The 22,217-nt window shown below is 35.9% G+C and overlaps 1 protein-coding gene across 1 annotated transcript; it reads left to right on the top strand.

The window, feature by feature from the left end:
* The first annotated feature begins 15,570 nt into the window (after positions 1-15,570).
* Positions 15,571-20,757, top strand: LOC131060600 (auxin efflux carrier component 3). The gene is made up of 7 exons (XM_057993896.2): positions 15,571-17,282; positions 18,234-18,519; positions 18,635-18,720; positions 19,317-19,474; positions 19,665-19,741; positions 20,106-20,280; positions 20,366-20,757. The coding sequence occupies exons 1-6, from the start codon at positions 15,887-15,889 to the stop codon at positions 20,170-20,172; spliced, it is 2,070 nt and encodes a 689-aa protein (XP_057849879.2). The 5' UTR covers positions 15,571-15,886; the 3' UTR covers positions 20,173-20,280; positions 20,366-20,757.
* Positions 20,758-22,217: the final 1,460 nt, after the last annotated feature.

Below are 22,217 nucleotides of genomic sequence, written 5' to 3'. Positions count from 1 at the left end.
CTGATATGAATGTCGATGATGCCAAGATGGAGAGGGCACTTAAAAGGCAACCAGATTGGGTGTTACAAAAACTAGGAATAGAGAGAAATGATATTTCAAACCCCAAGACAAACAAGGTAGGAGAAGAGAGGTGAAACAAGTAGAGAAGTAGTTCCAAAATACAGCCCCCCTCATATGAGAAGAATGGACCAGCCTTTTGTAACCTATGATAACTCGTTGGTAAATGAAAATAGAAGATGGATGGATGTGCACAGGGATCAAAGTGAAGAGAGGAAGGAGGATGGAAGAAGGATTGGAGATGGGGGAAATGATGGGAACAAGATTAACACAAATAGGGGTAACCATGTAGGAAATAATGGATATGGCAACAATCAAAATAATGGACATAATAGAGGTAACAATGGCAATTATGGAAGTGGCAATGGTGGAGGTAGGAATTGCAATAATAATGGGGGTGGAAACAATGGTAATAATGGAAACTGTGGAAACAAGGGTAACTTCAATAGAGGAATTATGAACAATCAAAGCAACCATCATATTGGTAGGCAACCCTTAATCATTAAAATATATAGACAATTGGATTTCACTGGCATTGTTGGTTATCCAAATCAGATCACTAATGATTTGAGATTAGCAATCCCAAAATTCTCAAGAAATAGAGTTGATTCAGCAGAGCAACATGTAATTAATGTAAAAAATATCATCGAAGAATTTGAGATTCCTCATGAAGATGTATTCATGAAGTTGTTTGTTCAATCTTTGATAGAGGATGCAGGGGAATGGTATAGAAGCCTTCCTGACAGATGTATTTGCAACTGGCAGGAAGTTGTAATGCTATTCTTGGAAGAATTTGGAGATCACAATGATCCTTCATTTGCATCCCATGAATTAACAAGCATAAGGAAGAATCAAAATGAATTAGTTGTTGAATTTAATAAAAGATTTGATAAAGTATTAAATAGAATACCCAAAGATGTTAGACCAGTTGATTCATTTTTTATTAACTTTTATTTGAGTTCTTTTTGACAGCAAAACTCATTATGAGATTTTGTCTTATAGACCTAACACTTTACAGCAAGCATTCAAAACAACTGTTACTATTGAAAATAATAGGAAGGTGGCTGGGAAGGTTGCTAAGAGAGATGATCCAAAGTTGTACAACTCCAGGATTCCTAGGAAAGATGGTCTTACTCAAATCACGGACATGCTTAAGGACTTAAAGGGTAAGAAAAATCACAGTGAAAGGCCACCATACATGAATAATAAGCAAATAAGCTACAATAGGCCGAGGTTGCATGACATGCCATATAACACAAATTGGAAAGATGGAAAACCAGTAAAACCAAATACCAACAAAGAGACTCCTAACCCACTAAAGAAAGCCACAAACTTTGTAGATGAGTATCCATGGTGTCATGTATGCAATTTGCCTCATGTTGCAGAATAGTGCATGATTGCCCAGGGATTGACAAAACAAGAAGACAAGAATGAGGATTATGAACCAACTGTGAAAGCATTTTCATCTGATCTATATTGGGGAAGGAATGAGGATTTATCTGAAGGAGAAGAATATTCTGATGTGCATCAAAGAAGAGAAAATTTGCAATATAGTATACAACAGGTTTTTTCTGATGATGATGAAAATATCCCTGCCTTGAGAAAATTGTTTCAAGAGGAAGTAGTGCCATCTTTGAGAAATTTAACTAAAGAGGAGAAGAAAGCTTTCACTATTGCAGCTGTGGAACAGGTGAAAATTAATTACCAGCTGAGGAATAGGAATGTAAATAATGAGCAGGGCAAGCCAACAGGTATCATCGCCAAGGTCACAAATCAGATGGAACAAATAGTAACACGGCCAAGGGCAAGGATGTGGGTACCAAGAGAGGGACAGAATCGGAAAAGACTAAACAAATTGAAATGCCAAAACTAGTCAAACTAGTGGAGAAAAAATAGATCAGTAAGCCCTCTTCAAACTGTGGAACCTTTATGTCTCAAGCGTTGTCTCAGGTAAAATTTTCTATGCCCTTGCTTGAAGTGATGAAATTTCCAGAATATAAGGATGAGACTTTGAAAATTATATCAAATGTTGGTGATATAAACAAAGATGCTTCTAGTTTGAAAGAGGATCCTCCAATGATTTAATTAGGTACATCTATCACAAAAAACCTCACACAAGTTGGTCCATTCTATTTGACATTGTTAATTAACAATAAAATGGTCAAGAACTGTATGGTAGATTCAGGGGCAGCAGTGAACATCATGCTTGAAGATGTCATGAGAGATCTTGGGATGTGTGTTGACACACCTTATGGTAAGTGTTATTCCATGGACAACAAGTCTATACCTGTGTTGGGTATTATGAAAGACGTAGAGTTCAAGTTTCCACCTTGCCCAGATACCACATATAAGATAGACATCACAGTGGTACAAGTTCCTGCAAACTACGAAATGCTTTTGTCTAGGAAATGGTCAAATTTGATGGGTGGTCATGTTCAACTTGATCTATCATATGCTACTATTCCAGTAGAAGGAACATCGGTGAGGATAAGCAGAGAGCCAAGATCTCCATATCTCATAGAAGAGGTTGATTCTGATGAAGCAACTTACTTTTGTCATTTTGATATGGACAACTTTCAGGTATGTATTTCTAAACCTTTAGAGATCAATAAAGCTATACAAACAGTTAGACAAAATGAAAACTTAATTTGGAAATTATACTTTGATGGTGCCTGCAGTAAGGAAGGAAATGGAGCAGGTGTTGTACTTATTTCACCTAATGAAAAAATCTTTAAATACTCTTTCTTATTAACTTTTGAATGTACTAATAATGTTGCCAAATATGAGGCCCTCTTATTGGGTCTTAAACTAGCAAATAAACATGGTATTAAGTTACTAATGGTTTATGGTGATTCAGAATTAGCCATTTCACAAGTTAGAGGCAAATTTGCTACAAAAAATGAAAAATTAAGAAACTACAAGAACGAAGTTTGGGATCACATTGAATTATTCTATGCTTTCTCCATCAATTGGACTGAAAGATCCAATAATATCTAGGCAGAATTCATGGCTAACTTGGCTATCAAGCACAATGACATCCCTCTAGATGACATTGCCCAAGTAGAAATCAAGACCAGACCGTCAATGCCTGATAATGTAAAAAGTTGGAAAGTTTTTTATGATGACAAGGATCTACTAAAATTCTTATTTTGTGAAGATCAGTATGAGCACCAGTGGATTGATTGGAATGGAATTGTGGAGGACAAGGATGACAAAACAACTATACTTGGGCAAGAAGTATTGCAGCTAAAAACTAATAAAATCCCAAAAGGATTGATAGAGCTTGAAAGAATGTTTGATGATAAAGATGTAATGAATTTCAGGCCTAATTCAGGAGGATGCGAGGAAGTTGAAAAGGTAAACTTGGGAAGTGAAAGCAACCCAAGAGGAGTATATATTGGAAGGAAGCTCACACCAAAAATTAGAACATAATTGATTAATTTGTTGAGGAAGTATAGGCACGTTTTCGCTTGGTCATATGATGACCTTAAATCATACAAGGAAGATTTGTTCCAGCATGAGATAACTTTGAAGCCTAATGCAAAACCTTTCAGACAAAACTAAAGGCCTATAAATCCTACCTTGGCTCCTAAGATGAAGGAGGAGTTAATGAAAATGAGAAATGCAGGGATTATTGAGCCTATAAGGCACTCAACATGGGTATCAAATTTAGTACTAGTAAGAAAGAAGAATGGTGATATTAGGTTATGTGTAGATTTTAGAAATCTAAATGTTTCATCTTTGAAAGATAACTATGCTTTACCTAACATGGAAGGTTTGTTGCAGAAAGTCACAGGGAATGAGTTGTTATCTATGATGGATGGCTTCTCAGGCTATAATCAAGTCAAAGTTAGGGAAGCAGAAAAGTTCAAAATTGCTTTCACTACACCTTGGGGTACCTATGTTTATGCTAGGATGCCTTTTGGATTGACAAATGTAGGAGCTACATTCCAGAGAGCTATGGATATGGCCTTTGAGGGCATGATTGATTGTATATTAGCAGTGTATCAAGATGATATAACTGCTTACTCTAAAAAGGTAGAAAATCATTGTGATGATCTAGGAAACATTTTTATTAGAGAACTAGAATATGGCATATCTTTGAATCCTAAAAAATGTCATTTTGGGGTTACTGAAGGAAAATTGTTAGGTCATATTGTCTCAAAAGATGGAGTTAGAATTGATCCAGAAAGGATTGCTGCTATTGATAAAATTCAAATTCCAAAAACTGTAAAAGCAATCCAATCTTTCTTCGGTAAAATCAACTTTGTGAGAAGGTTTGTTTCAAATTTCTCTGAAATCATAAAGCCTATTGCTAAAATGTTGAAAAAGGGTGCTGAAATAAAATGGACTAATGAAGCTCTTGAAGCCTTTGTAAATATCAAAAGAGCCATCAAGGAAGCCCCTATTTTAAAATCACATGATTTCTTTAAACCCTTTCAAGTATTTTCATTTGCCTCATTCCATACTATTGTCATTGTCATGTTACAAAAGAAAGATGAGGGTCATGAACAACCAGTGGTATTTTTTAGCAAAACATTGCAAGCATCAGAATTGAATTATGATCTGAATGAAAAACAAGCTTATGCTCTTGTGAAAGATGTGAAATCTTTTAGACCCTATTTAGTTGGTGCCACTGTTATTGCTTATGTACCAAATGTTGTTGTTAAGGACATTTTCAAACAATCAGAAACTACTGGAAGAAGATGCACGTGGATAAACCAGATCCAAGAGTTCAATATTGATCTACAAATTACAAAATTGGTAAGAGGTCAAGGTATCACAAAGTTGATGGCAGAATCCAATCTTGAAGCAACACAAGTAAATCGAGTAGAGCTAGAGGATGTATAAATTAGCATTGAAAGGTGTCCTTGGTATGCAAATATTGTACATTACCTGAAATACAAGAAATGTACAGATAAATTAAATGATAGTCAGAAGAGAACTTTAAAGCTTCAAACATCTAGGTATGTATTACTTAATGGAGACTTATACTAGAATAATAGAGATGGTGTTCTTTTATTATGTCTAGATGAGTGTCAAGCTTCTATTGTTTTAAAAGATTTACATGAAGGTGTATGTGGGGGCCACTTCTCAGCTAAGACCACTGCTCATAAAATTCTTAATACTGGTTATTATTGGTCTCAAGTTTTCAAGGATTACCATACTTATATCAGGGAATGTGAGGCTTGTCAAAAGTTTTTCAAGAAATCTTAAGTATAATGGAGTCATTCCTCTCAAACCCATGCATACGGAGGAACCATTCTAGATGTGGGGTATTGACTTCATAGGTGAGATAGCAAACAAATCTAGTGGTGGGCATAAATGGATTTTGGTGGCCACAGATTATTTTACTAAGTGGGTTGAAGCCATTCCCACAAGACAGGCTACCAGCAAAGTTGTGATAAAGTTTCTTTTGGAAAACATTTTAACTAGATTTGGGGTATCTCGGAAGATTGTGGTAGATAATGGGATGTGCTTCAAATCAGATGAGTTCTTTGATTTCTATGAAAATTATGGTATCACTTTGTCATATTCATCACCTTATCATCTCCATGGAAATGGACAAGTAGAATCCAACAATAAAAACTTGTTGAAGATTATCAAAAGGATGTTGGGTAATAATAAGAAGGTTTGGGATTCAAAATTGGTCTTAGTAGTATGGTTCGTAGAGTGACAGTTAAGAAGTCCACAGGATTCGCTCCATATGAGCTGGTATATGGCAAATAAGCACGATTACCTTTGAACAATTTGCTCCCAGTTTACAAATTTGTTACAGAGAAATTTTCAGAAGAAGTAAAATTTATGAAAGATAGGTTGATGGCGCTGGCTGAGTTGGATGAATGTAGAAGAGAAGCTTGGGAAATAAACCTACAAAGACAACAAATGGTAAAGGCTTTACATGATAGAAAGACATGTGATAGGTCTTTTAAAGAGGGGGAATGGGTGTTAAAATGGAATGCCAAAGATCAGAATAAAGGGAAGCATGGCAAATTCGATGTGCTCTGGCTAGGACCTTTCATCATTTCAAAAAAAAGTGGAGAAAACTCTTATTACTTGCAGGATATTGATGGTCAGGTGCAGGACTTCTCAGTTCATGCTCAGTATCTTAAGCATTTCTTCTCTTGATGAGCAGGGAGTATTTTTGTAGCATAATAGTTTAAATTTATTTTTGCTTTCTATTTTCAATTTTCATTTTTGGTCTGCTTTCCAGAGATAACAAGGATCTTGCTATGTCCTTAAAGAGAACATACAGCCCCAGAAAGAGCCACTGTTAGCACATATTTTTTAACAAAACATTTTGTGCTATATGGAGGCCTTTTTCTTATCATATGAGCATTTACTATTGGTTTGCATGTGCAAGAATCTTATTAGCATGAGTAAAGTTCTCTAAGGATCAACTGCTTCAAGAATGTCAAGGTATCACTTGGGCACACTAAGGGCATGCACTAAGTATAGACTGCAAAAGGAACCCAGTATGGAAGCATTTAATCAGTAGGGAAGTCATTATGGTATAATCTAAGATTGTTTTCTAGTATTTTATCAGACCCTGTGGGATAATTGGGATCACTGATATGCAAGGTGCATGACTCGTTTGTTCAAAATTGTAAAATTTCAATTATCGACATAAGTAGTTCCGATGAAACAACACTAGCAAGCAAAAGAAGGACTATCGACATAACATATACCGATAATCAGAGGGCAGATTCATGGAGGCACTTAAGTAATTTTTAGCACAGTGCGCACTCTTAGAAAAGCCACACCATTGGGATAGCTTGTTCCAATGAGGCAGAAGGAGGGTGCTTGTTATCGACATGTATTGGATTATCGAAAAAGCGTAAAAATTGCTATACCGATAACCTATGAGGCTATCGGTGTAACTTGTAACGATAAGGCAATGCAGATCATGGACTTATAGCACCGGGAGATCGAAAATAGCAATAAAACTCTATCTCGATACCCGATGACTAAAGGGAATCGAAGGCGGGCTCATTAGAGCAAAAGACCATATCGGGATAGTGCAAAAATTGTTAGATCGATTCCCGATGACATGGAAAATTGGAGGGCGGAACCATCGGTATTACCTATACCGATAAAGCAGACTTAGAAGCATAAAGCATAAAAGTGCGTCGAAGACTCATCGAGACTTCGAGAGGAATAGAAAAGGGCTATTCCGACCCCCGATGAAGATAAAAGCGCGTGTAGGGATATCGGTATAAATTATACCAATAAAGTAAACATTAAGTGAGAACTCATTGGGACATCGAAAGAAGGAAATTTATGCTATGCCGAATCCCGATAGAACTGTTAAGATGGATAGTGAGTTGAAAAGAGTTCTTCGGGGTGAGTTATGCTAATGTCGCGAGGGATTTAGTCATAATGCGGATTGGTATATTGAGATCATTGGGGCATCAGAGGGACATAAAATAAACTATACCGACACCAGATGGGTTAAGTAAAAGAAAACCGAAGGCGAATGCACCGGGGAGAGTTATGCCAATGGAGCATGAAAACATAAAGCAAAGCCGAAACTGAAGGAGTGCCCATTGAGATAAAGTGAACTATCGAGATAGGAAAAAAATTTCTATCCTGAGACTTGATAAGTCGGTCGGGATAGCTTGTGCTGATCAGAAGTGTGGACATCGGCTAGATCGAAAGTCTTAGTTCAGTGTTTAGTTTTTGTAATGTAATTGATGTTTTAGTTAGGTTGTTTAGTTGTTGTTCAGTTGTTGTTCAGTTAGTTGTTAGGATAATGGAAGGGTGTGTTCTTCCATTCGTATCTCTTAGCATGTGTATTTATAATGAGTCATTTTGTATGTAAAGAAAGGGGGAGGAAAAAACAAACAAGATACTGATGTAAGGATTGAATACCATTTTGTATTAGAGAAGTCTATAGGAAGAAGAAGTATCATTTTGTCCAATCAATTTGTAATGGAGTATCTGTAAGTGCAACTTATGTATGTAATTATTTCCTGAAGATTTATATACAAGGTTTGCTGTTTCTTTTCCAAATATTGTGTACACTTTTTTGTTGATGATTATCTTTGTCCTCTTGATAAATATGTATATAGATTTGCTATGATGTGAATCACATGTTGTTGCATTAAGTGAAAGATTGAGTTTTTATTGTTTCTATAACACATATTGAACCTTCATAGTTGATGAGAAATTGTCTCTTGAGTTGATGAGATATTTTGTCCACGAAGTGTCATATATATCCCTGGATAGAGGCAGTGGTCTATTATTGATCTTTTAAGGTTTTGGTCTGTATGCATTCAAGATCCTGGATAGAGAAACTTTCTTCCCAAATCCTATCTGAACTGATCTATGCATATTTCATTTAAGTCCTGAAAGCAATCTCATTTTCAATATACATTCACAATCATTTCTTTTCAAAGCATTCAATTAAAGCACATAATAAAGCATAGTTGCGGAATAATAATTTGCCAGTTGTGTAAACTTGCTAAAAGCTTTAAATCCACTATAAATAACCTCTTTTGTGCTTGAGAGGAAAAGGCACACCCATCTAGGTTCAGTGGAGCCTAAAGTGTAGAGGGATCTAGTCCTTGAGTATCCTTGTTCGTTGGCCAAGGCTGATTGGATTACTTGAGGATTTGGCAAGTCTTTTGGTTTTCCAATCTGTGGTTTTGGGAACCAACAGTGTGATCTACTTCTCATTCCATTCCACTATGGGAATGCTTAGTGAAGACGCATTTTTGAATTGTGTTTCTTTATCTCCTTGATCGACTTGAAAATTCTATTTTGGATGTTAGTATAAATGAATAACAATTGTACAATGAGGAATGATATAGAAAGATATAGAAGAAATTGGATTGAAAAGAAGATCTATCTCCTATTGGTTTGTGAGAGGTTATGTTTGGTTGCAGATGATCAATATGGTTGTGTGCTAATGTTGTTTCATACCAGTGGCAGTGAGCCTAAGGTTTCTTCCCAAAAGTCAACTGTGTACTTCAGTGGTGGATTCTTTCTTTATTTCTTCTTCTTCTGGGTAGTGAGCCCTTCTTTCTTTTTCTAGCAATTTTAGTTGGGTAGTGAGCCCACCCGCAGTGAGAATTCTGACAGTGATCCATCTTTATAAAAATCATCTTAACTGGTGTCACCCTAATAGGTGTTTTCATATTGAGAACTAATATTCTCCATGGTTTTTCCCTTCTTAGATTTTCCATGTTATATCTGTTGGCATAACTGATGAAGATAATGATGGGGAGATTGTTGGCATATGGAGATGTTGATGAGATAAAGATGACCGGTAAAGTTGATGGAGATTATTGGCTAGATGATGATGATATAGTTGTAAGTTGTTTGATGACTTTATTTGTGTTGTCATTGATGGAAACCATGTTTTCTTAGTCATCTAAGTCATCTAGGCCTACCGGTAGAGGAATGTTTTAGACAACAAAATTGCTAAGTTGTTGTAAACCAGTAAACAAGAACAAAGCGATGATCAAGAGACCGGTACAGATGATTGGTGAAGAGTTAGGTGTTACGATTTGGAACATATGTTTATGACATTAGCATGAGTTTGTGATTGGAACCACATCAGCAGATTCAAAGTATTGAGTGAGTTATGATTGACTATCATGAACTCTGTGAAGAAGAATGTATACCAGTATCAAATCTTTAACTGATAATTGTAGACACCCAAAATTGTCCAGTCTAATTAAATAAATATTTTATTTATTTAATTAATTATCTAAGCTTAATTCTTCTATTAATTAAATAAATCTTTATTTATTTAATTAATTCATTTATCCTCTTCTAGCCTTATTTCTCATTTAAATAAATACATTTATTTATTTAAATTAGATCCTTTTCCTAAATTAAATAAATATCTTATTTATTTAATTGATCCCACTTCTTCTATTAATTAAATAAATCTTTATTTATTTAATTAATTCATTAACCTTTTCTACCCATGACACATGTCATTCATCTCTTAATTCCTACACTACCTACCCCTTTCATTATTTTATTATTTTCTTTACCTACCCTTTAATCATAGCCGACCTCCTTTGACACCTCTCAATCTTATCCCTCCATTTCATATGGTGTCTTCTATATAAGGAGATGCTTCCTTCATTATCAACCCTAATCAAACATTCTGTTCTGTTGAGCTCTTGTGCACATAAAATCTGAGAGCAAATACATCAAACAAGATCAACGGAGATAGGAAGAATGGAGATCCAAACCCTATTGGACATGTGATGGTATAATCTTTGTGATTTCGTTTGATTTGCATTGTCTTAGGTAATCTTCATATGTTATGGTGGATCTTTGTTGTTGTTAGGCTAGGGTTTTGTGGTTGAATTCATTTAGCCTTTCAATATCGTTATTATTGTTATCCATTTTCACCATATACAATAATGATTTAAGGTTTGGTGGTGGATCTTATCATGATCATAACTTAGTGATGACATGTCAGAATCTATGTGTAATGATAAGATTGTATTTAAGCACGTACAAGGATCAAATTTCTTGGGAAACAACAAAGTGCTTAGTAGAATATGACAATGGTTTGATTGCTTATCAAATCAATGTGCGGTGATCATTCAATGATGGAAATTGTCTAGAAATATGTTGTAATGATCTATAATGCAAATTCATTGTATTTTGAATGTAGTTAGGGTTATGCAACTGACCTAACTGAAAAGTGTATTTAGGGCTAGTTGGAGAAGAGATTGTGTGTTGGTAGTTTGAGAGAAGGTATTGCCGAACCAAATTAAAGTGTCTGCATGTGTGTAGCAGAGTTGCGCTGAAAAGGATTTGTACTAGCAAGCAAGGAAGTAAAGTGATTAGATCATTTGCCTTGTTGTTCCCTAACAGTTATAGTAGTTTGAAATCCCTTAACTGGGTAGATCCTAACAGGTCTTACATTGTAAATCCCTTCACCGGGTGGCTCATTAACTTGAGTTTAAAATCCTCTAACAAGGTTACTCCTAACAGGGTAGAGCTCCTAACAGAGTTGAGGTAAAATCCCTTAACCGGATGACTCCTAACAGGGTTTGCTCTTAACTAGGCATACTGTAAGCTCCTAACCGGGCTAGGCCTTTAACCGGGCGCATTTCGAAAGAGTGCAAATATTTTGTGGGTGCTAATTCCCACCATGATTTTTCCCATTTGGGTTTCCACGTAAAAATCTATGTGTTCATATGGTGGTTGCATTGTTGATGTGTGCATTTGATATCTTTACATTGATTGCATACTGATGAACACTTGAGTGAATGGTTTGGTAAATCAGTTTAGCAAATTGTTTGAGTAGTTATCGGTACTATTTTTTGAAGTATTGTAGAATTGTTTTACTATTGATTCACCCCCCCTCTCAGTAGTAACCAGATCCTCATAATAACAATATCTAGTGTTTCATGTGTATGTTCTTTCATGTTTATATCTATTGATGGTTAAGTAATTTGAGATTAGTTTATCGGATCTATTTTCTGTGGAAAAAGTAAAACATTTTAATGTACAACTGATTCACACCCCCCAGTTGTCTGGGATATTCAACACATGAAATTACATTCACACATATTTTGATTTATTTTCTCACATAAAAAATCTAAAATGATCTTCTATATATATCATTTACTTCATTACAAACATCGATTATGTCAGCCAAATCAAGGGATAAGCATAAGACCTATTAAGCTAGACACCAAACATAATTAGGGTAAATGCAGTTTAATCTAGGAGATAGAGAGAACCTAAACATATCATGTTATACTTCTCTAAGTAGCTCCACATAATATAAGTTGATGCACATGAGCCAAGGACGACAACTAGGTAACGTGTAGATAAACAATGTAGCACATAACCAGTCGACCCAAAAACATAACATCCAAGTGAATAAACTCAACGTGGATCCCCATAGCCAAGGGTAGGACCCAAATACACCTTCACACATTATCCAAGGTTGTCAAATATCATTAAGATCAAGGCATTTCTAGCTGAGTAACAAAACTATGTTAGTCAAACCACACCAATTACCTAGAAGATAACATTAGACACAATGTAGCACCAACCAAAACATTCGATACCATGCAGAGCACATAGGGGCATTCCCAAAACATCCAACATCATTCTCAAATACTTCTTTGTCATTGTCACATCTATACATGTTGGTGCAATATAAACAAACACTGAACACTTTATTCCTAGAATGTCGGGAACACAATCTTGAATAGAACATCCATAAAAATTCTTTGCCTAACACTTCAACGCATGAAAACTGGAACTGAGACAATGTACAAACATTACAAGCACTTCCTCCAAGTCACAACACCTACAACATTATGCAGATAAATGTAAAGAATTTTTTAGACCAATCAAATCCACTTTTGACAGACAGTCGGGTTGCCAACAAACAAAAACCACTAGCCACATCAACTGCAACAACAAGAACCTAAAAAGATAGAAGTTCTATTTTGACATAACATAGACATTATGTCCAAATCTGCAAGATCAAATTATCAAATGTGGAAGAATGTAGAGCATTCTTCTAACCAGACTCTAAAAACTATTTCCTGCATATTACATCTCCTCATACTGAAAAACAACCAAAATCAATACTAACTTGAACAAGATTGCCCAAACCAATGAAAGCACATCTTCACCACCATCATCATGCACAAATGTACAACATATTATCATCAACACATCATATAGAATGTATCCATCAAACATCAAGAAGGTGGATATCCACAACCCAAAGCAACTTTAATCATCACCTATTTGTATTGGATAAAATCTTCCTCAATCAGTGTCAACAAACCATAGCAACATAATCTCCACAACATCAAAGAATAATCTCAACAACATCAATGACCACATCAACATCAACACTCATCAATGACAACACATATTGCCAACATGACCATGAAAGGTAATGCCAACACTAGAGAAATGGAAAACTGTCATAGTACTAGTTGGATGAACATATTTTAACTAATACAATTTTATGAATATATTTATTGCATTGATGCAATATATATTCTATGAATTTATATTACTTTATCCACGATATATTGAGTGAGATAAAAAAACATATTCAAAGATGAACTAGTATGGCATAAAATTAATACTTCCTTTAGACACATGTAAAGGCAAATTGATATAAACCATAATTAAAATGAGAATACCATTTGTTATTTTTAAAGAAACCCCAATGGTGGACCATAAAATTGCTAATAAATATGAGGTTTATATACAAAGTCCTCTACACATACATTATGTTGACAAAATAGATTAATAAATATACCATTAAATAATTTTCCACACTCATAACCATGAACATCTAATAACCCATAATAATTATTTGAGGGATTACTTTGTATTAAAAAAAAAAATCATTATCATAATAAAACAAGAAGGATCTCTAACATGAAGAATTCCCACCAAGGATCTTCATATTACTCTCAACTTCATCACTATGTATATGTTCACCATAATTCTCATGTAAATCTACATCATTTGGTTGATTGTGTGTTGTAAATGAATTTCTATATTTAGATTTTGATTAAAAAAAGTCATGGCATGAATCATATTAACATAAACCAAAACATAAATTTTATGTTTAAGTCTAATATAAAATTATGTACATCACAACCAACAATTCTATGATAAATTATGCTTAAACTCAATATATGCATCTTGTTTATTCCCATGAGGCGGGACATCAATTTTATTCTCCATTCTATTGAAGCCTTTGAAAAAGTGTCATAGATAGAAAAGGGAACATTAGAGATGGGCATATAATAAAAGAGTTGTGGGGTATCAATAAGTCATGACAAATAGAAGAAGGTGGTGTAAAAGCAACATGAGTGGTGGGCATAATACTAATATGAGGACCATGAGGGGTAATGCCAACACTAGAGGGATGGAAAATTGTCATAGTAAGTGGGATGAGAGGTGATGACAACATGCACTAGTGGGTTTAAGCCATTAAAATATGTGAAAGTAGACTTAAATCAATTTGCCAACTTTCACATAAAAACATACCACTTGTACCTTAATCATTACATTTGAAACAAACCAATAAAAAAGAATCCAAAACAAATAACCTTACATAAGTAACTTTCATTAAAGAATTTAAAAAATATTGTGCATAAGTTTGTCATTTCAGTTATTTAATTCTCATTTTAGCTCTTGTTATACACTTCAAGAATATCATCACTTACTAGCCTCATATAAATAGTTGACAAATTTTACATAGAAATGGTCAAAATTTAAACTTATAAACTTAGTTAATTATCCGATTGACTTAATTAATTAATTTATAATTAAATTAAATACATATCTTAAAATCATCCACCACATTTACAACTCCTTTAAGACGTAATTTATGTATAATCATATACACAACTTAAAATTGTCCACCACATATACAACTCTTTTAAAACTTAATTTATGTATAATTAAATACACAAGTTAAATCTTCCACCATATTTACAACTCCCTTCTAAATCACCACTAAAAAATTCAAGAAAATTACCACTCCTCACCACCTTCATTAAACAATTGATATATTTTATACCATTTATTTTAAAAGTGAACTCTAACTAATAAATGGAAATAGAAATGGATCGTTTTATAGTCCATGATATTGTCCAATCTGTTTATGGGTCTACAAATGACTTGTAGTAATACGAGACTAAGGTCTACTTATGGGCCTACAAATGACTTATAGTAATATGAGACTACCCCAGTCCCATACTCCTTGCAGGAGACACCTAACTGTGCTACAAATGATAATATGGGTCCACTTAGTTTCCCTACGGGAGGCAACACTACAACGATAAAATGGGACCATCCTATACTCCTTGCGAGAGACACCTAACTGTCCTACAAACAAGACGCATATACCTTGTTCCCTACACAGTTTGAACTTGTGAACATAGAGTAATAAAAGTATTACTGATTTAACTTTTGGATAAACAACATTTATAGATAAAAAAGAACACCTATTATTGATTATTATTACTACCATTTTGTCAAAACCCCAAAAAACAAAAGTATATTGCTTAAACTTTTCTTCCTCAACAAAAATGGATAGACAATGAAAAGAAAAGGATCTGAAATAATGGGCATGCTTTGTTAATACTAGTAATAAGGTACCGAGGCTTGTCAAAGCCAAAACTATAATTATATATATACATATATATGTATATGTACATATATATATTTTTTATAAGTAGACATAAAACAGAAAATCAAGGAAATAATATATATAGTTTGGAAAGGCAAGGAATAAGAAGATTTTGGGGGGAACACCCTAATCCAAGGAGGGTGCAAATGCCGAAATTGTGGACAAAGGAATGCTGGTTGATTTCCCATCACCATCAATATGCATGTATGCATGCATCCATCATGATCATGATCATGGCATGGCATACATCCTTTTTTCTGCTAACTGCAATTCAAACCTAACCATGGTTACTGGTGAGAGTGAGAGGGATGGTCCTGAGATAAAAATTTATATATTTTGCCCCGACATCAGACATGCGTATTAAAGCTGTCATAAAGCTGGGATCTTCGTAGCAGATTAATTATTAGGCCGAGCAAATGGCTGGATTGAACTACTCATTCTCAACTGCTTGGTGAAATCGGGCGAGCTTATTTTATTGCCCGGAAGAGGCCTTATATTCTTAACACCTTGCTGCAATACCCACCACCCATTCAATCTGTAAATTCTTTCAGCTTCAATGGGGGAAGAGAGAAGAAGATCAAAGTTCTGATCTTGAGATATTACAAGTTCTCTGCATTTGTTTCAGAGAGTTTGTTTCTGTTGTTGTGTGATTAGAGCTCAAAAGAAAGAATGATCAGTGCCAAGGACCTGTACAGTGTGCTCACTGCAGTGGTGCCACTGTACGTGGCGATGATTTTGGCATACGGGTCTGTGAAATGGTGGAAGATTTTCACGCCAGACCAGTGCTCGGGTATAAACAGATTCGTGGCAATATTTGCAGTGCCACTCCTGTCATTCCACTTCATTTCCACCAATGACCCATATACAATGAACTTGAAGTTCATTGCTGCAGACACGCTGCAGAAGCTCATAATGCTGTTCGTGCTGGGCATGTGGACAACCTTCACGAGGAGCGGCAGCCTGGAGTGGATGATCACCATTTTTTCACTCTCCACCCTACCAAATACTCTGGTCATGGGAATCCCACTCCTCAAGGCCATGTACGGGGACTTCTCCGGGAGCCTAATGGTTCAGGTCGTCGTTCTCCAGTGCATCATCTGGTATACTCTACTGCTCTTCCTCTTCGAGTACCGTGCGGCCAAAATGCTCATAATGGAGCAGTTCCCACACACTGCTGCCTCCATTGTGTCCTTTAAGGTCGACTCCGATGTCGTTTCCCTCGATGGCCGGGAGTTTCTGCAGACAGATGCAGAGATTGGAGAAGATGGAAAGATTCATGTCACGCTGCGGAAATCCACTTCTTCGCGCTCTGTGATTTCAAGCAGGAGGTCACAGGGGCTTGGCTCTCTGCCCTCGCTCACCCCACGGCCCTCAAATCTCACAGGCGCAGAGATTTATTCACTAAACCCTACTCCCCGGGGTTCCAACTTCAATCACACTGATTTCTATACAATGATGGCTGGTAGCCGAGGAATGGGAAGCCCTCGGCAGTCTAATTTTGGGCCTTCCGATGCCTATTCATTGCAGTCCTCCCGGGGACCTACGCCCCGCCCTTCAAATTTCGAAGAAGAGAGGGATTTCCGACCTAGCAATGCGGCGGGGGCAGGGGCAGGTGCAGGGGCGGCCGCCATGAATTCTCCAAGGTTTGGCCCGCCGCCTTCTCTGTACCCTTATTCCCACAGGTCCTTACACGAAGGATCTTACCCTAATGCCTCTGCTGCACCCAACACCACTGCTGCAGGATCTTACCCTGCGCCTAATCCTGACCTAACAATGTCTGGCAGAGGCGGGTCTACTGTTGGTAAGAAGGTAGGGTTAGGGGCCCCACAGGCTGTAAATGTAAGGTCACCGCAGCAGGTGAAGGGCAGTCATGACGCCAAGGAGCTGCATATGTTCGTATGGAGCTCCAGTGCCTCCCCTGTTTCTGTCTCTGAGGGAGGACTCCATGTTTTTGGTGGCCCTGATTTCTCTGACCCTGCTTCTGCTGCAAGAAATGACCAGAACGCTAAGGAGATTCGAATGCTTGTCGCTGACCATTCCACCACTAATGGTGGTGGACCCAAAGGTAAAGGTTTCCTCCTCATCCTCATGCTTCTTTTTCTTTTTCTGTTTTCTTTCTGCCTTTACCCTTTTCTTTGCCTCAATAGGTAGTATACAGTTGCACTTGTTTTTGAAAAAAAACAAGATAAGTGTGTGAGTTCATAACTTCATATTGTACTGTTGTTGCTCGTTTTATTCCAACACAACATGTGACCACAGCTCAAAAATGCCACATTACCAGTTTCTTAATCCGAAGCATATAGCATTGACACGTTACAGCTTGCAGTTTAACTCCATCCACATTGTGCTGCAGTGAAAATGGTGTGCTTATGTCATTTGCAGGCTTGTTATAATGTTTAAAGAGTAGCTTCTGCTTACACTGCCTATTGTATTTCGGAGAAACAAGGTTTTTTCAAGATAACCATGTTTGTTTTAGCTAGACAATTGTACGTACCATTATAATTAATGAGCTGAGATCTCCAGAGGCGAACATTAAAGCTGTGTATCTGGATGCTGTAAACTGTTAATATTTTGTCTTCACAACCTTTCAAGCCTCCTCAGGGAGATTAGTAGCCGTTACAGCTGTAGTTTGCACTCTATACTGATAAGTTTCGAAGTTTTAAATCACACAGGGTGCTTGGTTCGTATGATTGTGTATGTAGTGTGTGTGCCGAACGCCACCATTGGGCAAGAAAGAGAGAATTTGGAAAGAAGCCACCTTTTCATGAAATTCTAAACTATCCTATTAAATTTCACTTTTCTGGGTGTGAGAAAAATTAGTTTTATGTATCATATTTGCATCTTCTTGTTGTATCATTATGTGGGAATCTTGAAAGTTTGTGCATTTCAGTCCGTTATTCAAGGAACTATTTTCGAACGTTTTTGCAATGGGTTTATGCAAGTGGGTTTTTTCCATATATTTCTTGCTAAGATTGTTAACAAAATGGGCTTTCGTGTCATTCTGGTGGTGTTGCAGAGCCACAACAGGCGTATGAAGATTATGCCCGCGAAGATTTCAGCTTTGGCAACCGAGGAGAAGAAACATCCACTGCGTTGGAAAAGGATGGGCCGAGCCTCTCAAAATTTGGGTCCAGCTCCACTGCAGAGCTCCATCCAAAAAGCCATGACGAAAAGCCCAAGCAAATGCCCCCAGCAAGCGTAATGACTAGGCTTATTCTTATCATGGTGTGGAGGAAACTCATTCGCAATCCCAACACTTATTCCAGTCTCGTAGGCCTCATCTGGGCACTAGTCTCATTCAGGTTTTTTTGCTATCTCATGGTTTTAATAGATCACGGTTCGAATTTTCTCAGCCCTAGTATATATGTAGTTGATCTTCCTGAACTCTTACTGAAAGTCTCTTCTTGGTGTTTGTAGGTGGCATATTGCAATGCCAAAGATTGTTAAAGGATCAATAGCAATCCTGTCGGATGCAGGTTTGGGCATGGCAATGTTCAGTTTAGGTATCTTTCCTTCACTATAACACTTAAATAAATATGATTATAACATTCTCTTTTCAGGGTTACTGTCTAAAAAATGTTTTTGTTTACAGACAAGTGGGCGTAAAAATGGGGTTAGAATCTCAAAAATGTTACTGTATTCAGCGTTTTTCGTGAACTATTTACCTTCTCTTTTCAGGGTTATAGTTTCCAAAATGTCACAGAGAAATGGCTGTACAATGGGGACATTGGGCGGAAAGGATTCAAGATGATTGTCATAAAAGATTCACTGTACATTTTGTTGGATTGTTGAACATGGGGATCTGGGAAAACTTGTCTTAGCTCATGTTTTTAGAAAATCAGCCTTGCTCGAAAGGACTGGGCTTCTTATTTCCATAGAAACTCAAAGAAAACTAGGACAATAAAAGCAGTGAAAAATTCCATACGGAAAAAATAATGCTTGGCACAATAAACTCAGCACTGACAGATTCTCAAATTACCATGAGAATAACAACTGTTCCATGCTGCTGTCAGGGAATCAATCAATCACACACTAAAGTCCAAAGCTGTCCTGGTTAAATAAACTGTATTCACATGTGCAATTACTTCTGACTTGACAGGTTTGTTCATGGCTTTGCAACCGAGGATCATAGCCTGTGGGAATTCTGTTGCAGCGTTTGCAATGGCTGTTAGATTTCTTACAGGCCCCGCTGTGATGGCAGCAGCGTCTATAGCTATTGGCTTGAGGGGAGTCTTACTCCACGTGGCCATTGTACAGGTATATAGTACACCTCACTACATTAAATGCACTATTCTCATTAGAATCCCTTACTGTTTCTTTATTAACCAACTAAATTGTATTAGTACACCTCACTACATTAAATGCACTATTCTCATTAGAATCCCTTACTGTTTCTTTATTAACCAACTAAATTGTATTATGTTCTTTCTGTATGTAACAAAACCAGGCGGCCCTTCCTCAAGGCATTGTTCCCTTTGTCTTTGCAAAAGAATACAATATCCATCCTGATATATTGAGTACTGGGTAAGTACCAATTATTTTCTAAAATGTTGTTAAACAGTAACTTAAAGAATTATACCCACTACATATTGATGAAGAGTTCTGGGTTCTCCTCGCCGCCCGTCTTCATCTTCTTCTTCATCTTCTTCCTCATCATGAATGAATGAATGAAAGATTTTAATAATGTCCACAAGGCCAAAGCAGCCTATGGAACCCAGGAAGAACATTTATGCCCTAACCCAGTATATATCCAAATCCAATAAGCCCTCTCCCAAGATCTTTCTGCTGTATCATTTCTGTAAGCAGCTTGGCTGCCATTTATATCAAATCTAACTTACCAGGCTGCATGAATTCACACTAACTGATGGCTAACATGGATTGTTTACAGAGTTATTTTTGGCATGTTGATAGCATTGCCAATTACATTGGTGTACTATATTGTGTTGGGCCTGTGAAGGCTTTGAAGATAGAAGAGGCAGTTGGTGTATATCAGTGCTCTCCTAAAATTTTCTTAAACCTTGAAAGGCAGCAATGACAGTGAATCAGGCTGTGTTAGTACCTGGGTAATAATCAAACACTTCATTTTGAGTTCCCTTTCAATACTTCAGACAATATACATTTTACTGAACAACTTCTCTTCCTTCTCAGATGCATTGAATCAGAAGCTGCTATCAGAGTTTTGGACTGTGGACTGCATTTCCTGAGCAAAATGATCAGAAATGGACAAGTTTGGCTTCTTCAGTCTCTGATTGTAGAAAATGAAAACCATGGCAGAAATATGCAGCTGTGTATTTGTAGGCATTGTGACTGTTACAGTCATGGATTGCAGTATCATATCCTATACGCCAAAATCTTCAAAGTTAGATTGTTGTCATAATTTTTCAACTTTTTAAATATACTGACATTTTCAATGGCCAAACCTTCTTCACTTTTGCCGGTTTGGTGGGTTGATAACGAAATTGTGGCCTCCTGATTGGATGTACAAAATTGTATTTTCCTTGCTTGGATTGGCCAAATTAAATATAATCATCTTCATTTTTTATACGCCTCAATTTAAAATTAGAATGCATTTTGACGGCAGCTTGGAATATTAATTTAAAATTTCATAATGGAATGTCTGCTCCCCACTTGGAAATGTGCTTTAGAGGAAAAAACAATGTTTACCTCATAAATCTAAACTTAATTTAATCGTTGAGACTAACTATATTTCAAAATAATAATGAGGTTTTAATATAATAATGAGGTTTTAAAATTATAAATCTAGATTGTTATGCGAGAGGCATCTACAATGACATCAAAATGTCCGCCAACAAAAATCAAATATAAGACATCTCTCTGATATATTTTAGATATATTTTTTAAATATAAATATACTAGTTTTTTAATTTAATTTGGAAGTGAGTTTTAATTTAATATTTCTTTAGGTTAGAGTCAAAGATTGATATTACACGTTATTGTTAAAATTATGCTGGTATTATTATGATCTCATTTTTCAAAATGTCCATGTTTTACACATTAAAACTTGTCAATATGATTTCATTTTTTATAATGTTGATGCTTTATAAAATTTGAATTTTCTTTTTCTGAAATAATTGAAAACTAATCAACTTAAAAGTTTTTTTTAACAATAATTTTTTTAATTAAAAATTAGAAAAATCTTAAATCATTAGTATATAGTGAAAAATCAACAAATTATGATCCAAGTTAGTTTTATGAGGTAAAATTTGCTTAAAGTTGATTTAATTTTAATTTTAAGTACCTTAATCTAAATTTTTTTTTTTTAATATATAAATAATTATTTTAAGATAAGTTTGTTAAAAAAAGAGGAGTAAACTAGAAAAATTGGCGGAAAAAACTTAAATTTGAAGTGTATAGTGGAAAATCAATAAATTATAATCAAGAGGTAAAATTTGCTTAAAGTTTATTTTTATTTTAAGTATATATATATATGAAAAAATATATATGAAAATAAGTTTGTGAAAAAAGAGAAGAATAAATTAGAGAAATTGGTTTATTGTTTTCTTTTGGTAAATTTTTTTTGTGTATTTGTGTGATTGCTTTTGGTATTTATGTCACATCCCCCCTCTCAGGTAGTGTTCAACAAAACATTAGTGACAAGACACATTTGATCAACCATTTGCACCATCATTAATGACAAGACACATTTGATCAACCATTTGCACCATCATTAATGACAAGACACATTTGATCAACCATTTGCACCATCTTCTTAGCACACACCTACATTCTACATTAATGATATTAATCTTCATCAATATCCAAAACATTGAGGGTTGACATCGATGACAACAACATAGTACACACCATAGTCATCGACAAGGGACGCACAAAGAGAGGGATGGAGGGATGGAGAGGTGAGAGGTAGGTCTAGGGAGAGGATCAAGGGAGAGAGTGAGATAGAGAGGTTGAGAAAGAGATAGAGATAGGGAGAGATGATTTTAGGTTTCGATCTTATATATATATGGTTAAAAATCTACAT

Source organism: Cryptomeria japonica, chromosome 2 (genome assembly GCF_030272615.1).
Source record: "Cryptomeria japonica chromosome 2, Sugi_1.0, whole genome shotgun sequence".
NCBI lineage: Eukaryota > Viridiplantae > Streptophyta > Pinopsida > Cupressales > Cupressaceae > Cryptomeria > Cryptomeria japonica.
Note: the sequence above shows the minus strand (reverse complement) of the source record. Positions and strands in the feature narration are given on the sequence as shown.

Bases quoted from the DNA above. Each gene is read 5' to 3' on its own strand.
- LOC131060600 (XM_057993896.2), top strand. From the start codon at position 15,887: ATGATCAGTGCCAAGGACCTGTACAGTGTGCTCACTGCAGTGGTGCCA. The intron at 17,283-18,233 runs GTAAAGGTTTCC...GTGGTGTTGCAG, and splicing joins TAATGGTGGTGGACCCAAAG to AGCCACAACAGGCGTATGAA. The intron at 18,721-19,316 runs GTATCTTTCCTT...CTGACTTGACAG, and splicing joins CATGGCAATGTTCAGTTTAG to GTTTGTTCATGGCTTTGCAA.